At 37.8% G+C, this 21,652-nt stretch overlaps 2 protein-coding genes across 4 annotated transcripts; one reads left to right on the plus strand and one right to left on the minus strand.

The window, feature by feature from the left end:
• The first annotated feature begins 913 nt into the window (after positions 1–913).
• On the plus strand, positions 914–16,549 carry ABCI11 (non-intrinsic ABC protein 14). 3 transcript variants are annotated; one of them, XM_077370827.1, is made up of 11 exons: positions 914–1,067; positions 1,148–1,196; positions 7,419–7,498; positions 7,632–7,683; positions 7,777–7,910; positions 10,917–11,031; positions 11,345–11,431; positions 11,544–11,592; positions 14,038–14,122; positions 15,978–16,057; positions 16,184–16,549. In XM_077370827.1, the coding sequence occupies exons 1-10, from the start codon at positions 976–978 to the stop codon at positions 16,054–16,056; spliced, it is 822 nt and encodes a 273-aa protein (XP_077226942.1). In that variant the 5' UTR covers positions 914–975; the 3' UTR covers position 16,057; positions 16,184–16,549. The 3 variants fall into 3 exon arrangements, with proteins under 3 accessions (XP_077226942.1, XP_077226941.1, XP_077226939.1); XM_077370826.1 differs by having other exon boundaries at positions 16,191–16,549; XM_077370824.1 differs by having other exon boundaries at positions 915–1,067; positions 15,978–16,549.
• LOC143860257 (regulator of nonsense transcript protein) lies at positions 16,500–21,381 on the minus strand. Its single transcript, XM_077370823.1, has 6 exons — positions 21,207–21,381; positions 21,050–21,119; positions 19,555–19,853; positions 19,032–19,445; positions 18,033–18,330; positions 16,500–16,731 (listed from the first exon to the last, which is right to left on the minus strand). The coding sequence occupies exons 1-6, from the start codon at positions 21,210–21,212 to the stop codon at positions 16,712–16,714; spliced, it is 1,107 nt and encodes a 368-aa protein (XP_077226938.1). The 5' UTR covers positions 21,213–21,381; the 3' UTR covers positions 16,500–16,711.
• Positions 21,382–21,652: the final 271 nt, after the last annotated feature.

Raw genomic sequence — 21,652 nt, forward strand, 5'->3', positions numbered from 1 at the left:
TTAGAATGGGCTTATCAAGTCCCTTGAAAACCCCTTTCCAAAACTCTAGTGCCCTCTGCCAATTTTTAGGGACTTGATATGCCCATTCGGAAATTGGTAACCCCATTTTGATACTTGATAACCCCAATCCTAGAGATTTGAAAACCCCATTCCAAAACTCCAGTACCCTCGGCCAATTTTCAAGGACTTGATAAGCCCATTCAGAAATTGGTAACCCCATTTTTATACTAGATAACCCCAATCCCAGAGACTTGAAAACCCCCTTCCAAAACTCTAGTATCCTTGGCCAATTTTCAAGGACTTGATCACCCCATTTGGAAATTAGTAACCCCATTTTTTATACTAGATAACCCAATTCCTAAAGACTTGAAAACTCTCTTCCAAAACTTCAGAACTCTCGGCCAATTTTCAGGGACTTGAAAAGCCCATTCTGAAATTGGTAACCCCATTTTGATACCTAATAACCCCAATCGTAGAGACTTGAAAACCCCCTTCCAAAGTCAAAACGTGTTTTATATGCCAAAGGGTATTTTCGTCCAGCTTTTATTGACAAGACAGATTTTGTCCCCCTTTGGTAATTTCTGAAAAGCCTGGGCCCAGTTGATAATTCTGCCTGATGTTTGTCCCCCATTGGTAATTGGTCCATAAAATTTCGACCCAAATTTTGGACGGTCCGAAATTTAAGAAAAATCCCCAAAAATCTGGATTTTGTCCATTTTTTAATATTATATTCCGAAATTTCAGATTGGTAATTTCGGCCGGAATTTTGTACGACATAATATATTGTTTTAATTTATTTCGTCAGATTTCGGCCGAAATTTCGGTTTCAGTGATGATTGAAAGTTTGAAACGCATTCCGAAACCGAAATTTTCACCATGGGATTAGGGTGAAGAAGCCGAAAAGAAAAATGTTGTGGTGGTTCAGGGAACTTAAAAGCTACCTCGTTGTTGCCTCAGAGAGAGAGAGAGAGAGAGATGGTAGGGAGCTCTCTTCTAATTTCGTCATCTCCATGGATTTCGAGACGACTCAATCCTCCGCCCATAAGCTCCCCTAAATCTTTCCCCAGGCAACCCCCCTTTTCTTTCTTACCTTCTTTTCTTTTTCTTTACTTTCTCACATCTTGTTTTTTTTCAATTCCCTCTGCAGGTTTGTTCGAAAGCCCCAAAAGATCTCATCTGATTACACTTCTTTTGAAGTGAGTCCTCTCATTTTTCTTCATCTAAATATTATTTTTCACTGAAATTGGAGATCTTCTATTTCTATTATGTTCCCAATTCTTGTCTTAATAGTGTATGCATAAAAGCTTTGTGTAATTCTTGTCTTGAAAGTCTGTAAAAGATTACAGGTTCAAGAGAATTAGCCATTATAATCTATGTAGATAAACTTTGATAAAGTATTTAAAGAGGGAGGTAACTCTCTCCCTGCACTTGAATGACAGAGTTCAATGTTATACACTGAAATTGTTGACTGTAAAATGGATCTTAATCTTATCATGTGAAGTCATGAGACTTGATGACCCAGACTGCTGAAAGGGGAACAAGTGACTTGTTTAGATTGATAGGACTCAATGTTGTCCTCTGACTGATAATAGTACAAATGATAATGTAGGCTGATTCAGGGTCAATTGGGTTGGAAGCCAAGGGGATTCAACAGGTTTCACGGGGAACGTAGTTCAGTAATTCTCTTGGTTGATGAAATACTACATATGCTCATTGAAGAGGAATAGAGTCTCTATTGAAGGAACTGGAAAATTGGGTTGAGTAATAATGGACTGTGATGTGGGGTACCTATATGGATGATATCGATTGAGGCATCACACTCTTTGTGAGGTAAAGTATTCACTTGGTCTGACGATAATCTGTTTCTATCTTGAATGGGTTTGATTGTTTCTTGTTATCTATGTAAAAGAGGATTTTGCCCAGATCACATAAAGAACTAAAATTAGATTTCTCTTAGATCATTCACTAGTGCCTTTTCTACTAGGCATATGCTTCACTAGCTGCTGCCTTTTCATTTTGAGATCACGTGTTCAAAATTTTTACTGAGGGTCGATGGACAATCACAATTTAACTTGCTGTTTTTCCATTAAAAAATAAAAAAAATAAAATCACAATTTGGGAAGACCCACTGGTTTTGTTTATTTATGAATTGGTGCCGTGAAAGTTGAGTGATGATGTGTTTAGTTAATTCAAGACAAGAAAATGTCAAATACTAAGCTATATATGAATCTTAGAATTAGATGCTCAAAAAGAGGATACTTCACTACAAAGAGCCAAGAGAGATAATCTTAGGAATGAATGTCTTTGTTTGATTGCTCATGAAAATGTCTATTGGAGGCAACAATCAAGGGTAGCATGTCTGCCAACAGAGATCTGAGAGATATGAGTATTGGATTTTTCATCACAAGAAAATAGCTGAAGGAAGAAAGGAATTGCTTTAACCCTTGGCAGTACATCTCTAGGAATATAGAGTTAGGATAGAGGAAGTTCCATCTAGTTGAATGAAGATATGAGTGGAGCAATGTTGAATGACAATATGAGTGGAGCAATCTTTAGTTAAATGAAGATATGTGGGGTTTTGGGGGGGGGGGGGGGGGGGGGGGGGGGGGGCAATTTCCTTTATTTGAATGAAGATATGCAGTTTCCGTTAGTTGAATGAAGATATTGCAAGAACCCTTTCGAAGGACTCACGAGTGATCATCATATCTGACTATCTGACAAGCTGAACATGTTCAAAGACATAATACAACATTGTCTGGACCTGAGTAGTACTCACCCTTAAAAGCTAGCCATTTAAGAGGAGGGTGCCCAAGTCCTTATAAGCCCATCCACATCATTTCACTTTTTCGATGTGGGATCATTTCTTTTGCGTGGAACCCCCAACAATCTCCCCCTTCATGTGGAAGTAATGTGGATAATCTCGCCCCTCCACACGGAAGCAATGTTAGAACTGCGAGATCTTCCCTGAGGGATTTTTTTTGTCCTAAGAGGCACACCGGGGATTACTGAGATCTTCCCCGATGGATTTTTTTCGTCCTCGGAGGTACATCAAACTTATCACGTCCTGGCTCTGATACCAGTTGTTTGGGAAACACGGATGGACAACAACAGATAAACTTTCACCTTCTATATGTGAATCAAGAAACTAATCCAGAACAAGAAACCACAAAACACAAAACACAAAATAACATTTCACCAAACACCAATAAGAATACAAGATTTAACTTGAAAAACTCTCCAACGTGAAGGGAAAAAGTATGGTACAAACTCTGAGAGAAATCCACTAAAAAGATAAGAGGGATACAATGTCTTTCTTCTCAAGTTTTTCCAAAACTAGAGGCATACAACAAGAATGGAAGAATAACAATGAAATCTTGGAGGAAATCAAATTTACGTCATAAACCCCTTTCCAAGAGAACTCTTTTCGCACCTCTAAAACCCTAGCATGAGAGATCTTCTTCTCCAAAAACACCATCAAAACTGTAGGCTTTGGATTCTTCTTCCCTCTTCTTTCTTGCCATTTGCAAATAATTCAATCTTCAATCGTATTGGGTTCCAAACCCTCTTGGTTTCTTTTGCCTCATGCAAAACCCTAGAACACCACACGAAAAACCCTTTTCCCTTTTCTCTTCTCTTCTCTCCTCTCTCTGTTTTCTCTTTTTTGTTTCGCTTGTAACACCCACACTCACGATTCATCTCCCTTTCATTTTTAGGAGGCTCGAGTGGTGGGTGTGGGGCCTAGCTCATGGAGATGGACCCCACAACAATCTACATGGGTGTTCAGAGTGAAAATTGAAGATGAAAAGAAGAATATGAAGTACAAAGCAAGACTAGTAGTGCAAGGATTAGGGCAAAAAACGGTGTTGATTTTGATGAAATCTTTTCTCCTGTGGTGAAGATGTCTTCAATATGCACTATCCTAGCTCTAGCTATTAGCCTAGACTTGTATGTTGAACAACTAGATGTCAAGACTGCTTTCTTGCATGTAGACTTGAATGAAGATCTACATGCAACAACCTGAAAGTTTTCATGTAAAGGGAAAAGAACACATGGTGTGCAGGCTGAAGAAGAGCTTATCTGGGTTGAAGCAAGCTCCAAGATAGTGGTACAAGAAGTTCGATTAATTTATAGTGGATCATGAGTACAAAAGATCAGTTGCAAATCACCGTGCGTATGTCAAAATGTGTCTTGATGGTAAATTCGTTATTCTCTTGTTATATGTTGATGATATGCTCATTGTTAGTCAAGATGTTAACATGATCAACACAGGTTAAAGAAAGAGGTGAATCAAGTCTTTGACATGAAAGACCTAGGGCTTGTTTCTTAGGCATGACGACGGTCAAGCGTGATAAGCGGAATAAGAAGCTATGTCGATTAGAGGAACAATACATTGAGAAAGTACTTGAAAGGTTCAATATGAAGAATGCCAAGCCTATGAGTACACCATTAACTAGTCACTTCAAGCTGAATACAAAGTTGTCTTCAACCAACAATGAAGAATAGGAAGATATGGAGAAGATCCCCTATACATCAGCCGTTGGGAGCATAATGTATACTATAGTGTGTAAATGCGATCGGTGTAGTAAGCAGATACTTGGCAAAGGAGAAGGCTATCTAAGAGGCACTTCTAAATAGTACTTATGTTTTGGAAATACATCACCCAAGGTGGAAAAGGCTATACAAATGCAGATATAGTAGGAGATATAGACTAGAGGAAGTCCACATTAGGCTATTTGTTTATGCAGGAGGAGGCATCTCATGGCAATCAAAGCCATGAAAATGTGTTGCACTTTCAACTACAGAGGCAGAGTACATTGCTACTATAGAAGCTTGTAAGGAGATGCTTTAGCTAAAGTGCGTTTTCTTATGGAGTTGGGTTTGGATAATAAAGAATACATAGTCAGATGTGACAATCAAAGCACCATTGATCTGAGCAAGGATGGCAATTACCACTCTAGGACAAAGCACATTGATGTGCGGTACCATTGGATAAAAGATGTTTTAAAGAATGGGTTGATGGAGATTAACAAGATTCACACCGATTGGAATCCGTCAAACATGATGACGTATACAATACCAAAGGAGAAGCATGAGCTATCCAGAGCTTTGGCAGGCATGAGTGCCATGTAAGCATCCAGTTCACAGATCCTTCTTCATGGGGGTTGGAGGGGGAGATTGTTGTGGGGTCCATCTCCATGAGGTAGGCTCCACACCCACCACTCGAGCCTCCTAAAATTGAAAGGGAGAGGAATCGTGAGTGTGGGTGTTACAAGTGAAAAAAAGAAGAAGAGAAAACAGAGAGGAAATAGGAAAGAAAAGAAAAAAAAAGAAAGGGGTTTTTCTTATGGTCTCCTAGGGTTTTGCTTGGGGCAAAAGAAACCAAGAGGGTTTGGAACCCTCATATGATTGGAGATTGAAGTAGTTGCAAAGGGCAAGAAAGAAGAGGGAAGAAGAATCCAAAACCTATGGTTTTGAAGGTGTTCTTGGAGAAGAAGAAGAAGATCTCCTACACTCGGGTCTTAGAAGTGGGAAAAGAGTTCTCTTGTAGAGGGGTTTATGAGGTAAACTTAATTTCCTTCAAGATTTTGTTATTATTCTTCCATTCCTGTTGTATGCCTCTAGTTTTGGAAAAACTTGAGAAGAAAGATATTTTATCACTCTTATCCTTTTAGTGGATTTTTTTGAGTTTGTCTTGTGGTTTTTCCCTTCACGTTGGAGGATTTTCCACGTTAAATCTTGTGTTCTTATTTGTGCCTGGTGGATTGTTATTTTGTGCTTTGTGGTCTCTTGTTTTGGCTAGTTTCTTGATTCACAAATAGAAGGGGAAAGTTTTCCACTGCGGTCCGTTCGTGTTTCCCCAACAAATATGAGGAGTATTAGAAATAACACATAACTCATTATTTTAATAATGATGGATACATGGGTATGATGTGTCTCTTCATTACTGTCAGTTTTGTAATCATGTAACTTAGATCTTTATATAAGCATGTGATATTTCCCCAACAAACTTGAGGGGGAGTATTAGAAATAACACATAACTCAATATTTTAATAATGGTGGATACGTGGGTATCTTATGGTGTGTGTCTTCATTACTGACAATCTTGTAATCATGTAACTTAGATCTTTATATAAGCATGTGATTGGACCATACATTACTATGAGAAATATAATACAATAGCATGTGATTGGACTGTACATTACTATGAGAAGTATAATACAATAGAAGCCCCATGAACTGTGAGGGGTTTCTCCTCTCTCCTCCATGAAAACTCTCCTCTCTCTCTCTCTCTCTCTCTCTCTCACACACACACACACACACACACACACACACACACACGTTTTTAAGATCTCTCACAAAATTTTGTACATAAAAAGAAGAAATGAAACACAAGTAGATACATATATTTATGGCTCTATCATTAAAGACATGAAAAAGCATCAAGCAATGAAGAAGAGAACAAAAATGTATTAAAAAAATGGAAAAATAGATAAAGATAGAAGAATAATCCCAAAGGTATACAGATCAATGCGTCATGCATGTTTTTAACTATTTACAACTGATACCTAACAAAAAGGTAAAAATTGATCATTTACCTCTAATGGAGAAAATCTCTAAATTTGTCAAATATGCAAATTATTAATTCATATTTTTTATGCTTGATTTGATCAAACATTAGTGGGCCATGGTTATACGAATCATATTACAAAGAAAATGATGAAAATATGAAGAAAAGTAAAAGAGAGTTTGCCTTGCATTTTTATGAAACACAGGAAATTCATGTGGGCTTGGCGTCAATTAGGCTCCCATGGGTGCCATATTGTCTGAAAAAGGCTGAGTTGACTAATATGCTTCCTTATTGAGTGAATATACATGATGCACCCTTGATGCACCTGTAATTTCTTGCATGTTCTGGTAAATGGGGGTCCAACACCCAACCATACTTGACCCCCAAATTCCAGTACTTATCACCCTATATTTTGGGCCATCAGTAGAAGCGGCATCATGCTTATGATGGATGAATATAGTACCATAATCCCTTGGACATTTTATGTACATGTGTTTCCCGTTCAATGAAAAGAGACAAATGTAGAACCGTTATGTCTCTGTTATGCTTTATATTCAGCTCTGATTTGGTTAGGTGTGGGATTAATTGCTGTCATAGATTTCCTTCTCTTGGGGACTTTTTGTTTGTTATATAACTAATTTCATTAGCAGAATCTAAATAAGGTTTTTAAACTTAGCTTCCCTTTATAACTTTTGCGTGTCTCTCATTCTACTCAGTTCTCACCATATACCAGATTATCAATCATATTTGATTGCCTTGTACTGTTCATTTTTAGTTGTATCCTTGGGCGTATTAATCTAAAGGTATTGGAAATGGGAGTTCCTGTAACAGTGCAGTTGGTTTGTTTAAGGTGAGGGGTGTTAATTATCGATCGCCCGGGACCCAACACAACCTATTGAATGAAGTTAGTTTTTCCCTTCCTGAGAAAAGGTAAACATTAAGATGATGTAATTCTTGGCATTTATGGTTAAGTGAATGGAGTCCTTATTACGTTCCATCAAAGACGGTCTAGCGAAGCAAGGCTTTCCATTCATGGGTGCACTTATGTTACTGGTTTCTGCAGCTTTGGCTTGATATTTGGACGAAGTGGAAGTGGCAAAACCACTTTGTTGCAGGTCTGCCCCTAAACTCATCTTTCATTTGACACCTGCATTTTTTGTTGTGTGGGGCATAGTTATGTAACCTAATACTTTTCATTTTCTGTGTAGCTTCTTGCTGGGCTGTCAATACCCACATCAGGGTCAATATATGTTCAAAAACTTGGAAATGATGGTAATCCAAACAAGCCTCCTGAAAAATTGTCACCAGAAAAGGTTGGCATTGTTTTTCAGTTTCCTGAGAGGTATGAAAATGTTTGACGTGCTTCTTTTATGATTCTAAGAACTTCTACTGTTATTGTTTATTTGCAAAGACGTATTATAAAAATTGATTTTGCGTAGAAATATTAGGTAGATTTAATTTAAGAAATAGAGAAGATAAAAGGATGAAGAAGGGAATGAGAGTAGAAGAAAGAGGTTTAGGGTGAAAGGGAAAATCATGAGTGAGTTGTGTCTTGCGTTCCCTCGTATTTATTACATATGATTAGCACCCAAAAAAAAAAAAAACTGAAATGCCATTATAAGTCATGTGCTTATTACATTAATATATCTAAACACACCCCCTCATGCTGATGAGTAGATAAACCTCATGCCCAACTTGCTTATAATTTTCTCGTGTCTACTCTTCCTGGCACCCTTAGTTAAGACATTTTTCAATTGCTGATTTGTAGTTACAGAAGGAGTAGAAATCACTCTAGCAGCTATGACTTATCACTTCATGAGTTGAATTTGTACTGCCGCAACAAAGCTGCTATTAGCATCGCCCATGACCTAGTTAAACATGATAGGGCCAAACACATTGAAGTTGATAGACACTTGACACCCCAATGGACATCCAAATAATCTAAAAAAAAATATACCGGGTTACATTCCATTAAAAAAAAATCAAAAAAATATCCTGAAATTGCCATTAGTCTTGTAAAAACATGCTCGATCAACCTCCAACATCTTTAGGTTTCAAGATATTGATATCTCTTCTTCAAGCACAAGGAAAAAGGAACAAAAAAGAAAAAAAAGGAGAAACCTGCTCTGATACTAAGTAGGAATGACAGAAGAGTAGGTAGAGAGGAGAAGAGGGAGACAAGATGGAGAGAAGAAAGTAGGGTTTTATTGGGATGAAAGGAGTGTTAGAATGGTTACCCTTTAAAACGTCATTAGATTAATTTAATATTGATTATAGTTAGGTTTCAAGTCATATCCTTATGGCTGCTAACAATAATCATACGGCATGATGGCATCGCTCCTTCAAGCACAAGGAAAAAGGAAGATAAAAGAAATGAGGAGAAACCTCCTCTAATACCAAGTAAGAATGAGAGAAGAGCAGGTAGAGAGGAGAAGAGGCAGACGGGAAGAAGGAGAGACGAAATAGGGTTTTTGGGATGGATGGAAGGAGTGTTAGAATGGCTCCCCTTTAATGTCATTACATTTATTTAATACTGATTATAATTATAAGCATGCCACCCACAGGTATACCCTTCAACAAAAGTCTTACACTCTTTGAGAGATTTGGGAGGGAACTCTCATTCATTAGTAAGAGTATGATCTTTTCTCCGTCCTTAAAGTTGTGTATGCATTGTTGCATTCATGATGGAGGCAATCTCGATAGTACTTCCATGGCTTCCTTCCAAGAAGTATATGAAATGTATCTGTGAAACAACCATTTACTCCAAAAGCTTAAGCTGTTGGAGAAGGCATTATTTAATCTTTATACTTTATCACTCCCCCTCGCGTGTGACCCCTTTTTTTAGGGTTTGCCTACACGTGGCACATGTGGCCCCTCTTTTTGGGTTGGTCATTAATTACGGATTTTTAACATCAAGGAGTTTTGAACTCAGTACCTTTGCTTTGATACCATGTGAAACAACCAATTACTCCAAAAGCTTAAGCTGTTGGAGAAGGCATTATTTAATCTTTTATACTTTAACTGTTTAACAGTATCCATAAGGACTATGACACACCATACAATGTCTTTATACTTGGGGCCAATGGAAAATGGGATCAAATTTCTCTTATTAACTAGCACCACATCTCTTTTCTTGAACCACCAGATCTTGTAGTGCCGAGGGTGCTTCTTCTCCTTGAGATTTATCTTGTCAATCATCTCTTGGGCCACAATATTCTTGTTGGAACCATCATTAATGATAAGGTTACTAATCTTTTCTCTCTTAGGTACATTTCGTTAGGAAGATGTTACAACACAACCACGCCTCTTCACCAATCACCTTCAGAGGAGAGAGTAATCCCTTGTAGATTATCAAGTTGTCCACTCCATAGTCAGGACACTGGTACTATGTTCCTACTCATCACCATCATGACTGCAAACATTTGTTAGAATGATGTCCTTGTTGCATCTGTAGCACGCAATCAACGAGCTGGTGGAACTCGAACCAGCACCGCTAACCTTTGTACCGCCTCAAAGGTTAGGGTTTGGGTTGGCAAGTGGGCTTACGTACAACCATCAACATTGGTGCACATGGCTTAGGCTTTGGTGCCTGACTAGATCCAGTGGCACAAAATTACATTGCCAATTGGTGTGGTAGTTGTGAATTTCTTCAACTCTAGTGACGAAATTATAAGCATCAGTCATTAGGTTGAAGTTTTATGCAAGCAAAGTTCATGAATAAGGCCACAATTCAACAATGATTTTTTATGAGAAAAAAAAATTGAAAAAGATCCCTATATTGCTCCATTTATCACAAAAAGTAGCCTAAAGATGTCCGAAACATGAGCTCTATTGCTCCATTTGTCACAAAAATTAGCAGGTTAGATCTATTTTATTTTTGGTGATTTATCAATAGTTATGCATATATGGTGAGGTAGACATTTTAGGATATTCAAGCATGCTATTATTTGAATACCCAAAGGATGATTCTGTTATTTGTCCTTTTCATTTACTGTCTATATCATTTCTCTTCACTAATTAATGAAAAACACTTTATACATCCTTGACTCCTTGTGTGCTTATAGGAGTACTAAAAGTGAAATTAATGGAATGCAAAATCAAAGAATCCTTTCAGGATGTCCTATTCTTGAATGTATACTATTGCAGATTGGTTGTGTGTCTAGATCTTTCAGTTAACTTGCGAAATTTAATTCCTTTAATGATTTTTTTTCTGGGTTTCAATTGTATGATGTTACTTTGGTTGAATGTTGATATTTTCAACTTTCTTCTTGCATAGTTAATGTTTTTCTTCTTCATTTTATTAAGAAATTTGTTATTGAGTTTAAGTTTGGGACATGTCTTTTACTAGGTATTTTTTGGCTGATAATGTGCTTGAGGAAGTCACGTTTGGGTGGCCAAGGCAGAATGCTAGCTTCTTATTAAAAGAGCAGCTTGCGTTAGGTCTTCAAGAAGCTATTCATTCGGTATTTAAGTTCTTCTCATAATGCACTCTATATCATTTATGCCTTCGTGCTTTCTAATCCCATCTCTGTTTAGTTTCTACTATTATTAAATTGTGTATTTTGATTCCAATTGGTTCATTTTCAAGATGCATTTGTCCACTTGTGTTATCAATCACCTCTTTTAATAGCATTAATTTTTCCTTGCTGTAGTGTAAGTTTTTGTCTTTCCTTTCATAGACTTGGGTGGAATTATATGTTCTTTGTTTCTGAAAGTTTCACTCGTGTTATGTTCTCTACAGTCATGACATAACATGTTTATTTTTTCACACTATAGGTTGGATTAAATGGGATATCCTTGGATACAGACCCACACTCCTTAAGTGGTGGCTTCAAGCGGCGTCTTGCTCTGGCCATTCAATTAGTATGGATTTATTTATTTATTGTTTTAGGTGTAGGTATCTTTATCAACAGGTCATTTACTGTACATTTTTTGCTTATTCTTGGCATAATTTGATCCTTAACAATGTTTTCAGGTACAAAAGCCAGATTTATTGTTATTAGATGAGCCTCTTGCTGGCCTTGGTACAACAACATATCCCTCTCTACTGACACACATATTTCTATTGGAATGGTTAAGCTATTTGCTTTTTAACAATTATGTCGGCATGAATTATAATTTAAAAACTAAATGGATTGAGATTTGGACGAGTCAAATCAATTTTGTAAAGATTTATTGTTATTAGATGAGCCCCTTGCTGGCCTTGGTATAACAACATATCCCTCTCTACAGACACACATTTCTATTGGAATGGTTAAGCGTGTTGCTTTTTTTCAATTATGTCGGCATGAATTATAATTTAAAAACAAAATGAATTAACTTGAGATTTGGATGAGTCAAATCAATTTTGTAAAGATTTATCAAGTTATTCCTAGATCTTGACTGCACTTGGGAAAGATATTCTAGAAACTCTAAATGCTTGGCTAAGTCTTGAGATACTCATTCCAATCATGAAAGACTAACAAACAACTTGCGTTATTCTTGAAAGCAAACAAAAATCTGAGAAGATTTTGCCAAGCCAACTTGTGACTCAGTGAAGTTGACTGTTGACTCCACCGAGGCCAATTCAAATCCGAGTTGAATCTCAAGAATGTAAATGCTGGCATGAACATTAAGCGTATTTTAAATAAATTAGTGAAAGCTCCGTAGAATATTGAAGCCTCCACTATCTCATTTTATGTAAATTCTTTACTATTTAGGTTATTAATGTGATATCCTAGCCATGCCCTAAACAATACAAAAAAAGTACTACAGTAGTTCTTAATAGATCCATTTCTGTGGTATAGAAAATCATGAATTATTTTCTTTTATCTGCATATATTCCGTTAGTTTTCTTTTTAGGTCATGGCATAATTACTTTTAGTGGCAATTATTTTTTTATTAGTGTTATATAGGTCTGGGAAAATTATGCGACTACTTTTGGGAAAATTTTCCTATTCAAGATTCATCTGAATAATTGAGTTAATAAGGAATAATTATACTCAATTATAGTATATTTATTGAGCTCTCTAAATGTATCATAATATGATATATTAATTAAATCGAGAATCCTGCGAATTCTTCAATTCTGATCAACAAAATTTAGAGTTCCAATGTAGGCCACAATAACTACGTTGAGTGCTAGGGCTTCATGCATCACTCTAAAGGGTTTCTTATCACTACTTTTTTAATCAAGTGTCGTGTGTGCAGAATATGGTGTAGAAATTTGTGTACAGGATTCAGTGTTTGTTTTGGAAAATGTACAATTGGTTTCCATGCTAGGCAATCTAGCTTCCATTGAATCATTCAATCAATATTTTGCACATATGTTTGGTTAACATTTTGTGAATGAATGAGGCTTCAATGTGAGACACACATGCAAATTCTATTAACGCAGTGTAAAAAATCTTTGGGAATTGATTCCCTAGATAAATGTTAGTCAAAGAATCCAAGTACCACTGACCCTTGCTTAAAGTTCCATAAATGGTGTCATGATAGGCATGGTGTATTTTATGGATTTGTGTCCCACCTAGCTTGTTCAACATGCATTCTTCACTCATGGAAAAATAAGTCCGAACTGGCAAAGAGGATTCTCACAGTTCCATCATACACATGTTGGACAAACTTAACATGAGAGATACTATTAATGATAAGAAAGTCTCTTTTCAAGGCCACATTTTTGTCATTAAATCCAACATTAATGAAAAAGAGAGATTTTCTTAGGATTGGTCTGAAATGTTTAGACAATAAGTGTTTATAGGTAGTAGTTCCTACCTTTCAAAAAAGAAAAGAAAAGATGGTAGTTCTTAGTTAGTTACTATCAGCTGGGTGAATGCCTCCACTTTCAGATTTTTTGTATTGTGGCGGTAAGACAGTACCATGACAGACTAATGTGCGCGACACACACCCAAAAGGAAAATTTAATTTTCGATTTTACACTAAAGGATATTTGGTAATTTCATGTAGTAGCATTGATATATAAGCCACGCGGGCATAGGCACACTGCCTAACCACACAAATCTTGTGTTCTTTCTTTGTGTGATTGCGTTTCTTGCGTCTCTTCTTGTCGCTTGCTGCACATCGTGTTTGATCCTATTTTGAAAGATTAGAGATCTCTCTGCAGTAATTATGGTGTATTTTCTATCACTATAGCATATTTTTATTTGGACAATTGTTACTTCCAACAAAAAAATTGCATAATATTGTAACTTCTACTTGAATGCGACACCACATCCATGAGTGTGATATATAATGATATTTTCGTAGGTATAATATAATTGCTGGATGCCCCCTTTTCTACTCCTTTTGATTGGTGGCGATCCAAAATTTGTTTTGAAAGCACTAGGTGTGTCAATAAGCAGATTTCTTGAATATTTTTTTATAGAAGGTTGAATGCTGTTTCTAGTTATCTATCTTTCAAATTATTGGAATTTATGAGTTACTTGTGCCGATATGATTTCTAATGCAATTCCCATATCTTCTGAGATTAGATTGGAAAGCTCGTGCCGATGTCGTAAAGTTGCTAAAGCATCTAAAAAAGGAGTTAACTTTACTCGTCGTCAGCCATGACCTGAAGTAAGTCTTGTCTTGTACTTGTCCCTTCATATTTCAGTTGAAATCTATTGAAATTGTCAATCGAGCAATACTTTTAGGCAAAATGATATTTTCTTCCAGTTCTCAATCTGGTAGCAATTTCAATCTATCTTTTTTGGTTAGGATACAACAGTTGACATTGGAGTATTTTTTTCCAGTTCTCAATCCAGTTCTTCATGAAATTTGTCTAAAGGACTCATTTAGCTGACCCCAACTAGTTTGGGACAAAGGCTTTGTTGAGTTGAGTTGAGTATACAACATTTGACATGTTTTTTGCTAGATGCATTGTTTAGTGATTTGGATTTGAAATTGGAACAACCTGGGATTAAGCTGTTTAGCCTTTAAACTTTTTTTGTCGAATGATTATATAAATGCATTATTTAATCAGTCTACAAAAAGGAAACATATGACTAAGTCAGTCATCATAGGGAGGAAAAGGGAAAAACAAAACTATGACACATATCCATAATTTATGCCACACATCCAACCTGTTTGATCTGGTTTCCAATACTACAATCATCAAAGTTAATTTTATGGTGTTTATAGGGGAGGCTTCCATCTCTCAGCCACTTTTTATTTGTGGTGAGCTAAGTACAAAAGCATCCCACAATCTCCTCAGGTCTACATAGTTAACACCTCGATACTTGCTCAACATACAATGCTCCTGAATTGTTTTTCTTTTACCCCAAAATTCTATGTTCCTTACCTATAAAGATTCTATGATAAGTTTTCTTCCAAATATACTAAAGTGACTACACCAAACATATCTTCCGAATTATTTTTGCCCTAGCTGGGAGTAGTGGAAAGGACCAAGTCTCCAATAAAGCTAAAAGCTGTTGAACTCTAAGAGTGAGTGTATGAGATACCATGCCTTGCAAGCAAAGGGGCAATGAATGATCAAATGATTGACTGGATCTATGATCAGCACTTAGAAACAAGGGTTAAGTAGGTGCCAACATTCATCTGCCAAGATTTTATCCAAAATGCAGTAACTGTAGGAGGATCCAAGAACGACTATAAACTACTTGACGTCATAACCACTTAACGGAGAACACACCTAGGAATCTACTTTCAAATCCTATGATCCCTATCCACCTTATGGATATAGATTCCCTCTACTAATAAAGCTAGAACCCCATGCTAACAACACAAGCCAGCCATATGGATTTCTACTTTCAAATCCTATGCTCAATCATACATTAGGGGAACTTCTGCTGATAAGCAAAGCAAGCTTCTGGTAGCTCAATGAGCAAAACAAACGAAGCGATTTTTTAACTGTCGATAGTGATCATCTTCTGAACCTACCTCTGCTCCCCAATCTATAAATTGAAGGGATCCTATTGGACGAAGTGATGACTCTAGAAATAGGAAGGAGTAGGACGCTGTCGACTCTCGAACTGCTGTTCCCACTTGTGGATCTGCGTTTACTCCACTTGTTATTGATGCTATTGCTGAAGCTTTCAGCTCTACAGAGACTGATGAAACTATTGAAATCAGTGTTGGAGTTGTTTTGGTTAAAATATAGCTGAAAAATCAAGAAAGCCCTAGGATAATTCCAGGTCAAATCGTTTTGGTTCTTTATGAAGCAAATAGTGCTAGTTAATCTGTGCAATATTTCCGATAGAAACCTTCAAACCAACATTTGAGAGGAGCATGAAATGTCGAAATTCATATTCAAAATAGCTTGCATCGAAACCTTCCATCTGAATTTTAGATCTCATAAGCTTGTGACCTGGTAACTTGTACAGCAGATTCAGATGCTTTGTATTATCTGTCATTTCTCTTTTTGTATGACTCTCGATACTGCCGTGGTGGTTTTACACTTTTAACTTTTCAGAGAATTGTCATCTCTGGTGGATCGATCATGGAGAATGGAAATGGGAGGAATTCTGAAGGAAGAAGCTCTACCAGTTTAATGTGAGTACATTTATTATCCCTCTTATCAACCTGGATTTGTACATAGTTCTATATTAACTATTAGTAGGTAGGTTGGGTTCAAAATCATGATGTCAACTTTGCAACCCTCAGAACTAACTATGACAGCATGTAGGGTGGCAACTCGGGTCGATTTTGGGGAATTCGGGTTGAGCTTTTACCATAAAATTGGGTCGGGTTCGGGTTGATTCCACTTCATTTTTTAGCAAAAGCTCAACCCAACCCGACCCAAATTGCACACCTAATGGCATGACGTTCAAGCCTGCTCATCTATGACTGAGTATTTTCGAGCAAGCATGCACACGCGCCAGACCAAATTTTGAGCAGTTTAGATCCTCCACTTGTGAAAAGAGGATCAAATTAGTCTTTAGTACACTTTTTTTTTACTATTCTGAGGAGTCATGAAATATATGCACGAACTTCATGATGACATCAACTTTTATTACTTACATGAGATAGATAATCCTTACTGTTCCTTTGTTCCTTATCTCAAGTTCTCAACAACAGCATATATTTTATCACTCACATACCACTCACAGCAAGCAAAGATATAAATGAGGTGCTATCAAACACGCCTCCACCTCTTACTAAGATAATGGCAATCAACAGCCATATGCAGCTCTATACCCTGTGACTCTATAGCTCTAAAACCAGGTCTGCAATGCCAATGGAGAAACAAGTCAGACAATAGTACACTTCCAATATGCATATGCAACCAACAATACATATTATATATGAGGAATAAGATTGTGCGCTAGACCGCACCAAGCTTAGGTGCGGTCGAGGGCCAAAAACTCATGTGGGCCCACATTGTTAGGATGGCCCAAAGCATTCATTTGCAAGACCCCATCATAGATAGGGTGTGTACAAAAAATCAGCTCCATACCCATCTAAAAGTGGAGGGCAAAATGGACAGACACCGTTTGCCACAAATCTGCCCATTTTTGCCCTGCACTTTTGGAGGGGTTAGGATGATCCAATGGAGCTGATTTTTTGTACACACCCTATCTATGATGGGGCCTTGCAAATGAATGGTTTTGATCACCACAAAAAGTGTGGGACCCATGTGTTTAGGCCCTCGACCGCACACTCCTTTTCCTCATTATATATATATATATATATATATATATATATATATATAGAGAGAGAGAGAGAGAGAGAGAGAGAGAGAGAGAGAGAGAGGTGTCACCTCATATAGCTTATATGAGGTGGTGCTTAAAAACATAAGGGACCCACTTTGTTTGGATGATCCAAAGCATTCATTTGATAGGCCCTCACATAGATAGGGTGTGCCCAAAAAATCAACTTCATAAGATCATCCTAACCCTTCAATTTGTGGAGGTTGAAATGGATGGGTATAAACCTCCATAAATCTGCCCATTTTAACCTCCATAAATGGAAGGGTTAGGATGATCCTATGGACCTGATTTTTTGTAGGCACCATATCCATATAAGGGCCTTTCAAATGAGTAGTTTGGATCGCCCCAAAAATGTGGGCCCCTTATGTTTTGTGAGCGCCACCTCATATAAGCTCTATGAGGTGACACCTTAGGAACTCTATTCTCATATATATATATATATATATATATATATATATATATATATATATATATATATATATATATATATTGAAACTTGGTGTATAAACCATCCAGTGCACATGCCCACTTGATGAGAGGGCTCCTCTTTGATGGGCCGTAACTCAAAATTGCTTTGGTTCTTTGTGTATTTTTTATCCATATGGTTTGTCGATTGTCCAAAACCAGGCTGTTTGGTTGCACGATTAGGAGCATTTAATCAGTGAAATTTGTAGGCGATGACCCGTTTGGGTCAACGGGCTTGTGCACGGATTGAAAGGTTAGAGAAAATATAACACAGGGTCTCTGTGTATATCGTTTATCACAAGATCATTGCTCTAAAAGAAACTGGAAGAGGCAATTTATATATTTATACTTACAGTCTGCATCTGTTTTGATCCAATACTCTCTGTTCCCATTCGAGTCGCTTCCATCAAGTGTCAACGCAGATGCATTTGAGTTGCACTTGTAGTGTCGGATGTGGTCTTTCTCGATGGCTCTGCGAGGAAATATGAGGGTATGATGATTGTGGAGGGATTGATTGCCGTGTTCTTCTCCTCCACCATCGCCTCCGCCGTAGGAAATGTTGTTCTTTATCTCATACTTTTCAGACTTGTTGGGCTTTTTCATAGTTGTTGAGCTTTCAGGATGAACTTTCCTGTGGAAAATTTGTAGGATCTGCTCTCCATAAAATCAGTAGCTAACAAAGCTTAGGATACAATATAGTCCAAACATTGATGGGTTAGGTACTGTTGATGTGCAATAAGAGATACACAGTAAGAGATACCTTGTGTATCAGACGGTACTTATTTGCTTCTTCCCGAAAATATTCTATCTCCTAGACGTCGTAGAAAATTGAGAATTTTATTATGTTTCAACTCCAGCAACGAGAATGTTGTGGATATAAATCCTGTATTTTTCAATGAGAATAACAGAAGGAACTCTGGGCAATTTTTGGATGAGGACAACTAGATTTGCAGAATCCCAGGCTTCTATAAAAAAAAAACTTTTGATTCCTTCTATAAATCTCGGGTTTGTAATGCATAAGTCAGTTCAGGCGGACCAAAGGTCCGAAACCTCGCGACAAAAAGACTAGAGCACAAGACCTCACTCACATAGGGGTGAGACCTCAGTAGGGTGCGGCCTCATTGTAATATAATGTGGTGCGCCCACTACGGCATAACGGGTCCCACCGTTGATTGATCTGAACCGTCCACGTGATAGACCTTGCTTTGGATATCCTACGGCTTAAAAACTATGTCAATGTGGTTTTTGGTCTAATATTTAGAGATTTCTTTGTTAATAAACTCTAGTAAATTAGGTTTTCAGTCCATAAAAAATAGAACAGCAAAAACAAGGGGAAAAGGTCAGTTTTTTACCTTATTGAGTTTGGTATCAGCCGAAACATGATCAGGGTTGGTAGCAGTAGCCGTAGCATTGCCAGTACCAGTAGCTGCCCCGACGGACGCAGAGCTTCTCGACAGAGTCCGTCGCTTAAGCATTTTCTTTACGAGATGGACACCCGATTTCTCCTTCTCTTCCCTCTCGCACTTCCACTTATCTCCATCCGTCCCCTTCTCCTCCGCCATCCGGCTCTTCAAGAACAACTCCCCCAAAGACGTTCTCTGCTCTTTCTTAGCCCTCGCCTTCTCCGTCTCCGCCAATTCAATAGGAGACCCAAACAAATACCCTTGCAACGGACACACATTCCCATCCGTGGCCATCTGCTTCCCAACGCTTACGTGGCTGTTCCTTGCGGAGGACACATCGGACCCCTCTTCAATTACGAGAACCTGTTGGCAAAATTTGGAATTGAAGAGATTGATTTTGAAGAATAAAAGAATGAGAAATGAAGAAGAGAAAGAAGTAGGCAAGTCAAGAAAATACACCAACATTCAGTACCTTCTCGAGCTCGTCGTTGATGAGACGGAGGTCGTTTTCCGTTACTTCCGTTTGTTTCTCTGTTATGGTGTCGACAGGAGCGGAGCCTAGGGTTCCGATGGCGAGGAGGCCGTGGAAGATCTCGGATTCATCAATGTTTTCTTCATCGTATTCTTCTTCTTCTTCGAGCCCGGCAAAGGACTTGCGGAATGTGTCTTTGGGGTGAGATCGCAAGGAGGGCCTCGAGTAGAAGCCGTGCTTCGGGCCGAGTTGCTGTTCGTCCAGCGAAGGGCGCCCTGAAAGACAATTGCAGGAGTTCCCTGAAACCAAAATGTCATGGTTTAAAATTTTTGAAAACATGACTCGGATTTAAATAACCAACCCTAAACCCTAAACCTTAAACCTGTTAGAGTTGGTGCTATTTAATCATTTATACTTCCCCCACATGTGGCCCGAGTTGTTGGGTTTTGAACCCAAGACCTGCAAAGCAATAGCTTTGATACCATGTTAAACAACCAATTACTCCAAAAGCTTAAGCTGTTAGAGTTGGCGTTATCTAATCATTTATACTTCATCTCTCTAAAAGTGGGATGAGTTTAGTGAACTCGAATGAATGACTGATTCACTCAGATAAAAATAAAAACTCAGGCCGCATTTTCTAGGAGTTCTTTTTTCCTATTAATTGACAGACAGATTTATATTTCTTAAATTGTAACACATTGATAAAGCATATTGTAGTAATTAATATTTAATGCTAAACTTTGAGTGTTTTTTTTTTTTCTGCTTTTTCATGCATGATGAGTTAGTGCGAGTGGAGTCAACTTGTTTTACTGATGAGTGGAATAAACTCAAACGAGTTTCGAGTTGATGATTAGTCTTAGTACTATGAAAAAATAGTAACCCGGGGGGACTGTTCTCTATGGGCTAGAAATCCTTGGATAAGCTGTTTCTGAGATTGTCTACCTTCCTTGGATAATTTTATATTGAATAAAATCTGGGATTGGCTATCTTGCTCATATATTATACCCCTCTGCATGGGGACTGTTCCAGAGGTGAACAGAGGATGGTGAGCTTATCCACGGATAATAAGATAAACCCAGGCTTGCTATCCCCATTGAGAACTGATAAACCAAGCAGAGAAGATCAATTCAAATGTAGAAGATGATGATCAATGCAGATGAGAATGAAATGCGGGGATGAGATGAATCCAAGGAGAGCGCGTTTATCAATTCCAACAACTGATAAAAAAGGCTAGTTGCAGGAGGTTTTCTAGCTGGGTGTGTCTTTCTCTGATTGTTATTCTTCTGAGATAATCAAGGACTTGTGCTTATCTGACACCAATAAACACACCCTCTTATCATCTTATGGCATTAGAAGTTCTTTGAGCACTGGGAGCACGGGTAATCCCTTAACCAATACCACTTTGGCACTCCATTAGTGTATTGGTTAAGTTGGGTCAGATTACACTAACACATCATTAAAGCACATGAAGAATTTACTAGAGAAGGATGGGTACCGATAGCAAAATCCTTGAATGGCTCGCCAGTATTATTCTGCTTGAATTTCCGGTGCATCCAACCGAGTAGCTGTGAAAAAAAGCCATGGAAACTATGTGTGAGAAATCAAACTGCATTTCCTTAGAATTTCTAAAGATTACAAGAGATTTAAGTCACCTTCATCTTGCTTTTTCTTCAGTAATGTCAAGTGATGGATAACAAAACGAGAGCTGAGGGGGAGATGAAGGAAAGAGTGCAGTTTGTGAGTAGAATTTTGATGATTAAAGAGGTCGAGATGCTTTAAGAAGAAAAAGGAGTTGGAGGGTTTGAAAGTGGGAGAGGGTGGTTAGAGAGAAAACATAGAGAAAGAAACAATTTTTATGCACTGACTTTTGTTTGTCTAAGATCAAATCAAATCATGGGTGCAAAAAAGAGCATGCATGTGGGGTTGTAGGCTGTATCATAGAGTTCATCCATAATAGGGCAATTACATGTGAGCGTACACGTTGGTTCATGCAACTATACATGTGAGCGTACACGTGGGTGCATGCAATACATGATCAACTATACATGTATTGCATGAAAACACCCATATTCCTAAGAATGTTTAACCAAAAAAATGA

This window comes from Tasmannia lanceolata, unplaced genomic scaffold (assembly GCF_043159265.1).
Source record: "Tasmannia lanceolata isolate RefF3 unplaced genomic scaffold, GAP_Taslan_0.1 ptg000037l, whole genome shotgun sequence".
Classification (NCBI taxonomy): Eukaryota; Viridiplantae; Streptophyta; class Magnoliopsida; order Canellales; family Winteraceae; genus Tasmannia; species Tasmannia lanceolata.

What these genes read in the sequence shown, in the direction of transcription:
- ABCI11 (XM_077370827.1), top strand. Translation starts at nt 976, where the DNA reads ATGGTAGGGAGCTCTCTTCTAATTTCGTCATCTCCATGGATTTCGAGA. An exon ending in TGAGCCTCTTGCTGGCCTTG is followed by an intron (nt 11,593 to 14,037) that starts GTACAACAACAT and finishes TTCTGAGATTAG; the next exon opens with ATTGGAAAGCTCGTGCCGAT. An exon ending in GTCGTCAGCCATGACCTGAA is followed by an intron (nt 14,123 to 15,977) that starts GTAAGTCTTGTC and finishes TTAACTTTTCAG; the next exon opens with AGAATTGTCATCTCTGGTGG.
- LOC143860257 (XM_077370823.1), bottom strand. An exon ending in TCAACGACGAGCTCGAGAAG is followed by an intron (nt 19,446 to 19,554) that starts GTACTGAATGTT and finishes TTTTGCCAACAG; the next exon opens with GTTCTCGTAATTGAAGAGGG. An exon ending in GATCAAAACAGATGCAGACT is followed by an intron (nt 16,732 to 18,032) that starts GTAAGTATAAAT and finishes TTGGCATTGCAG; the next exon opens with ACCTGGTTTTAGAGCTATAG.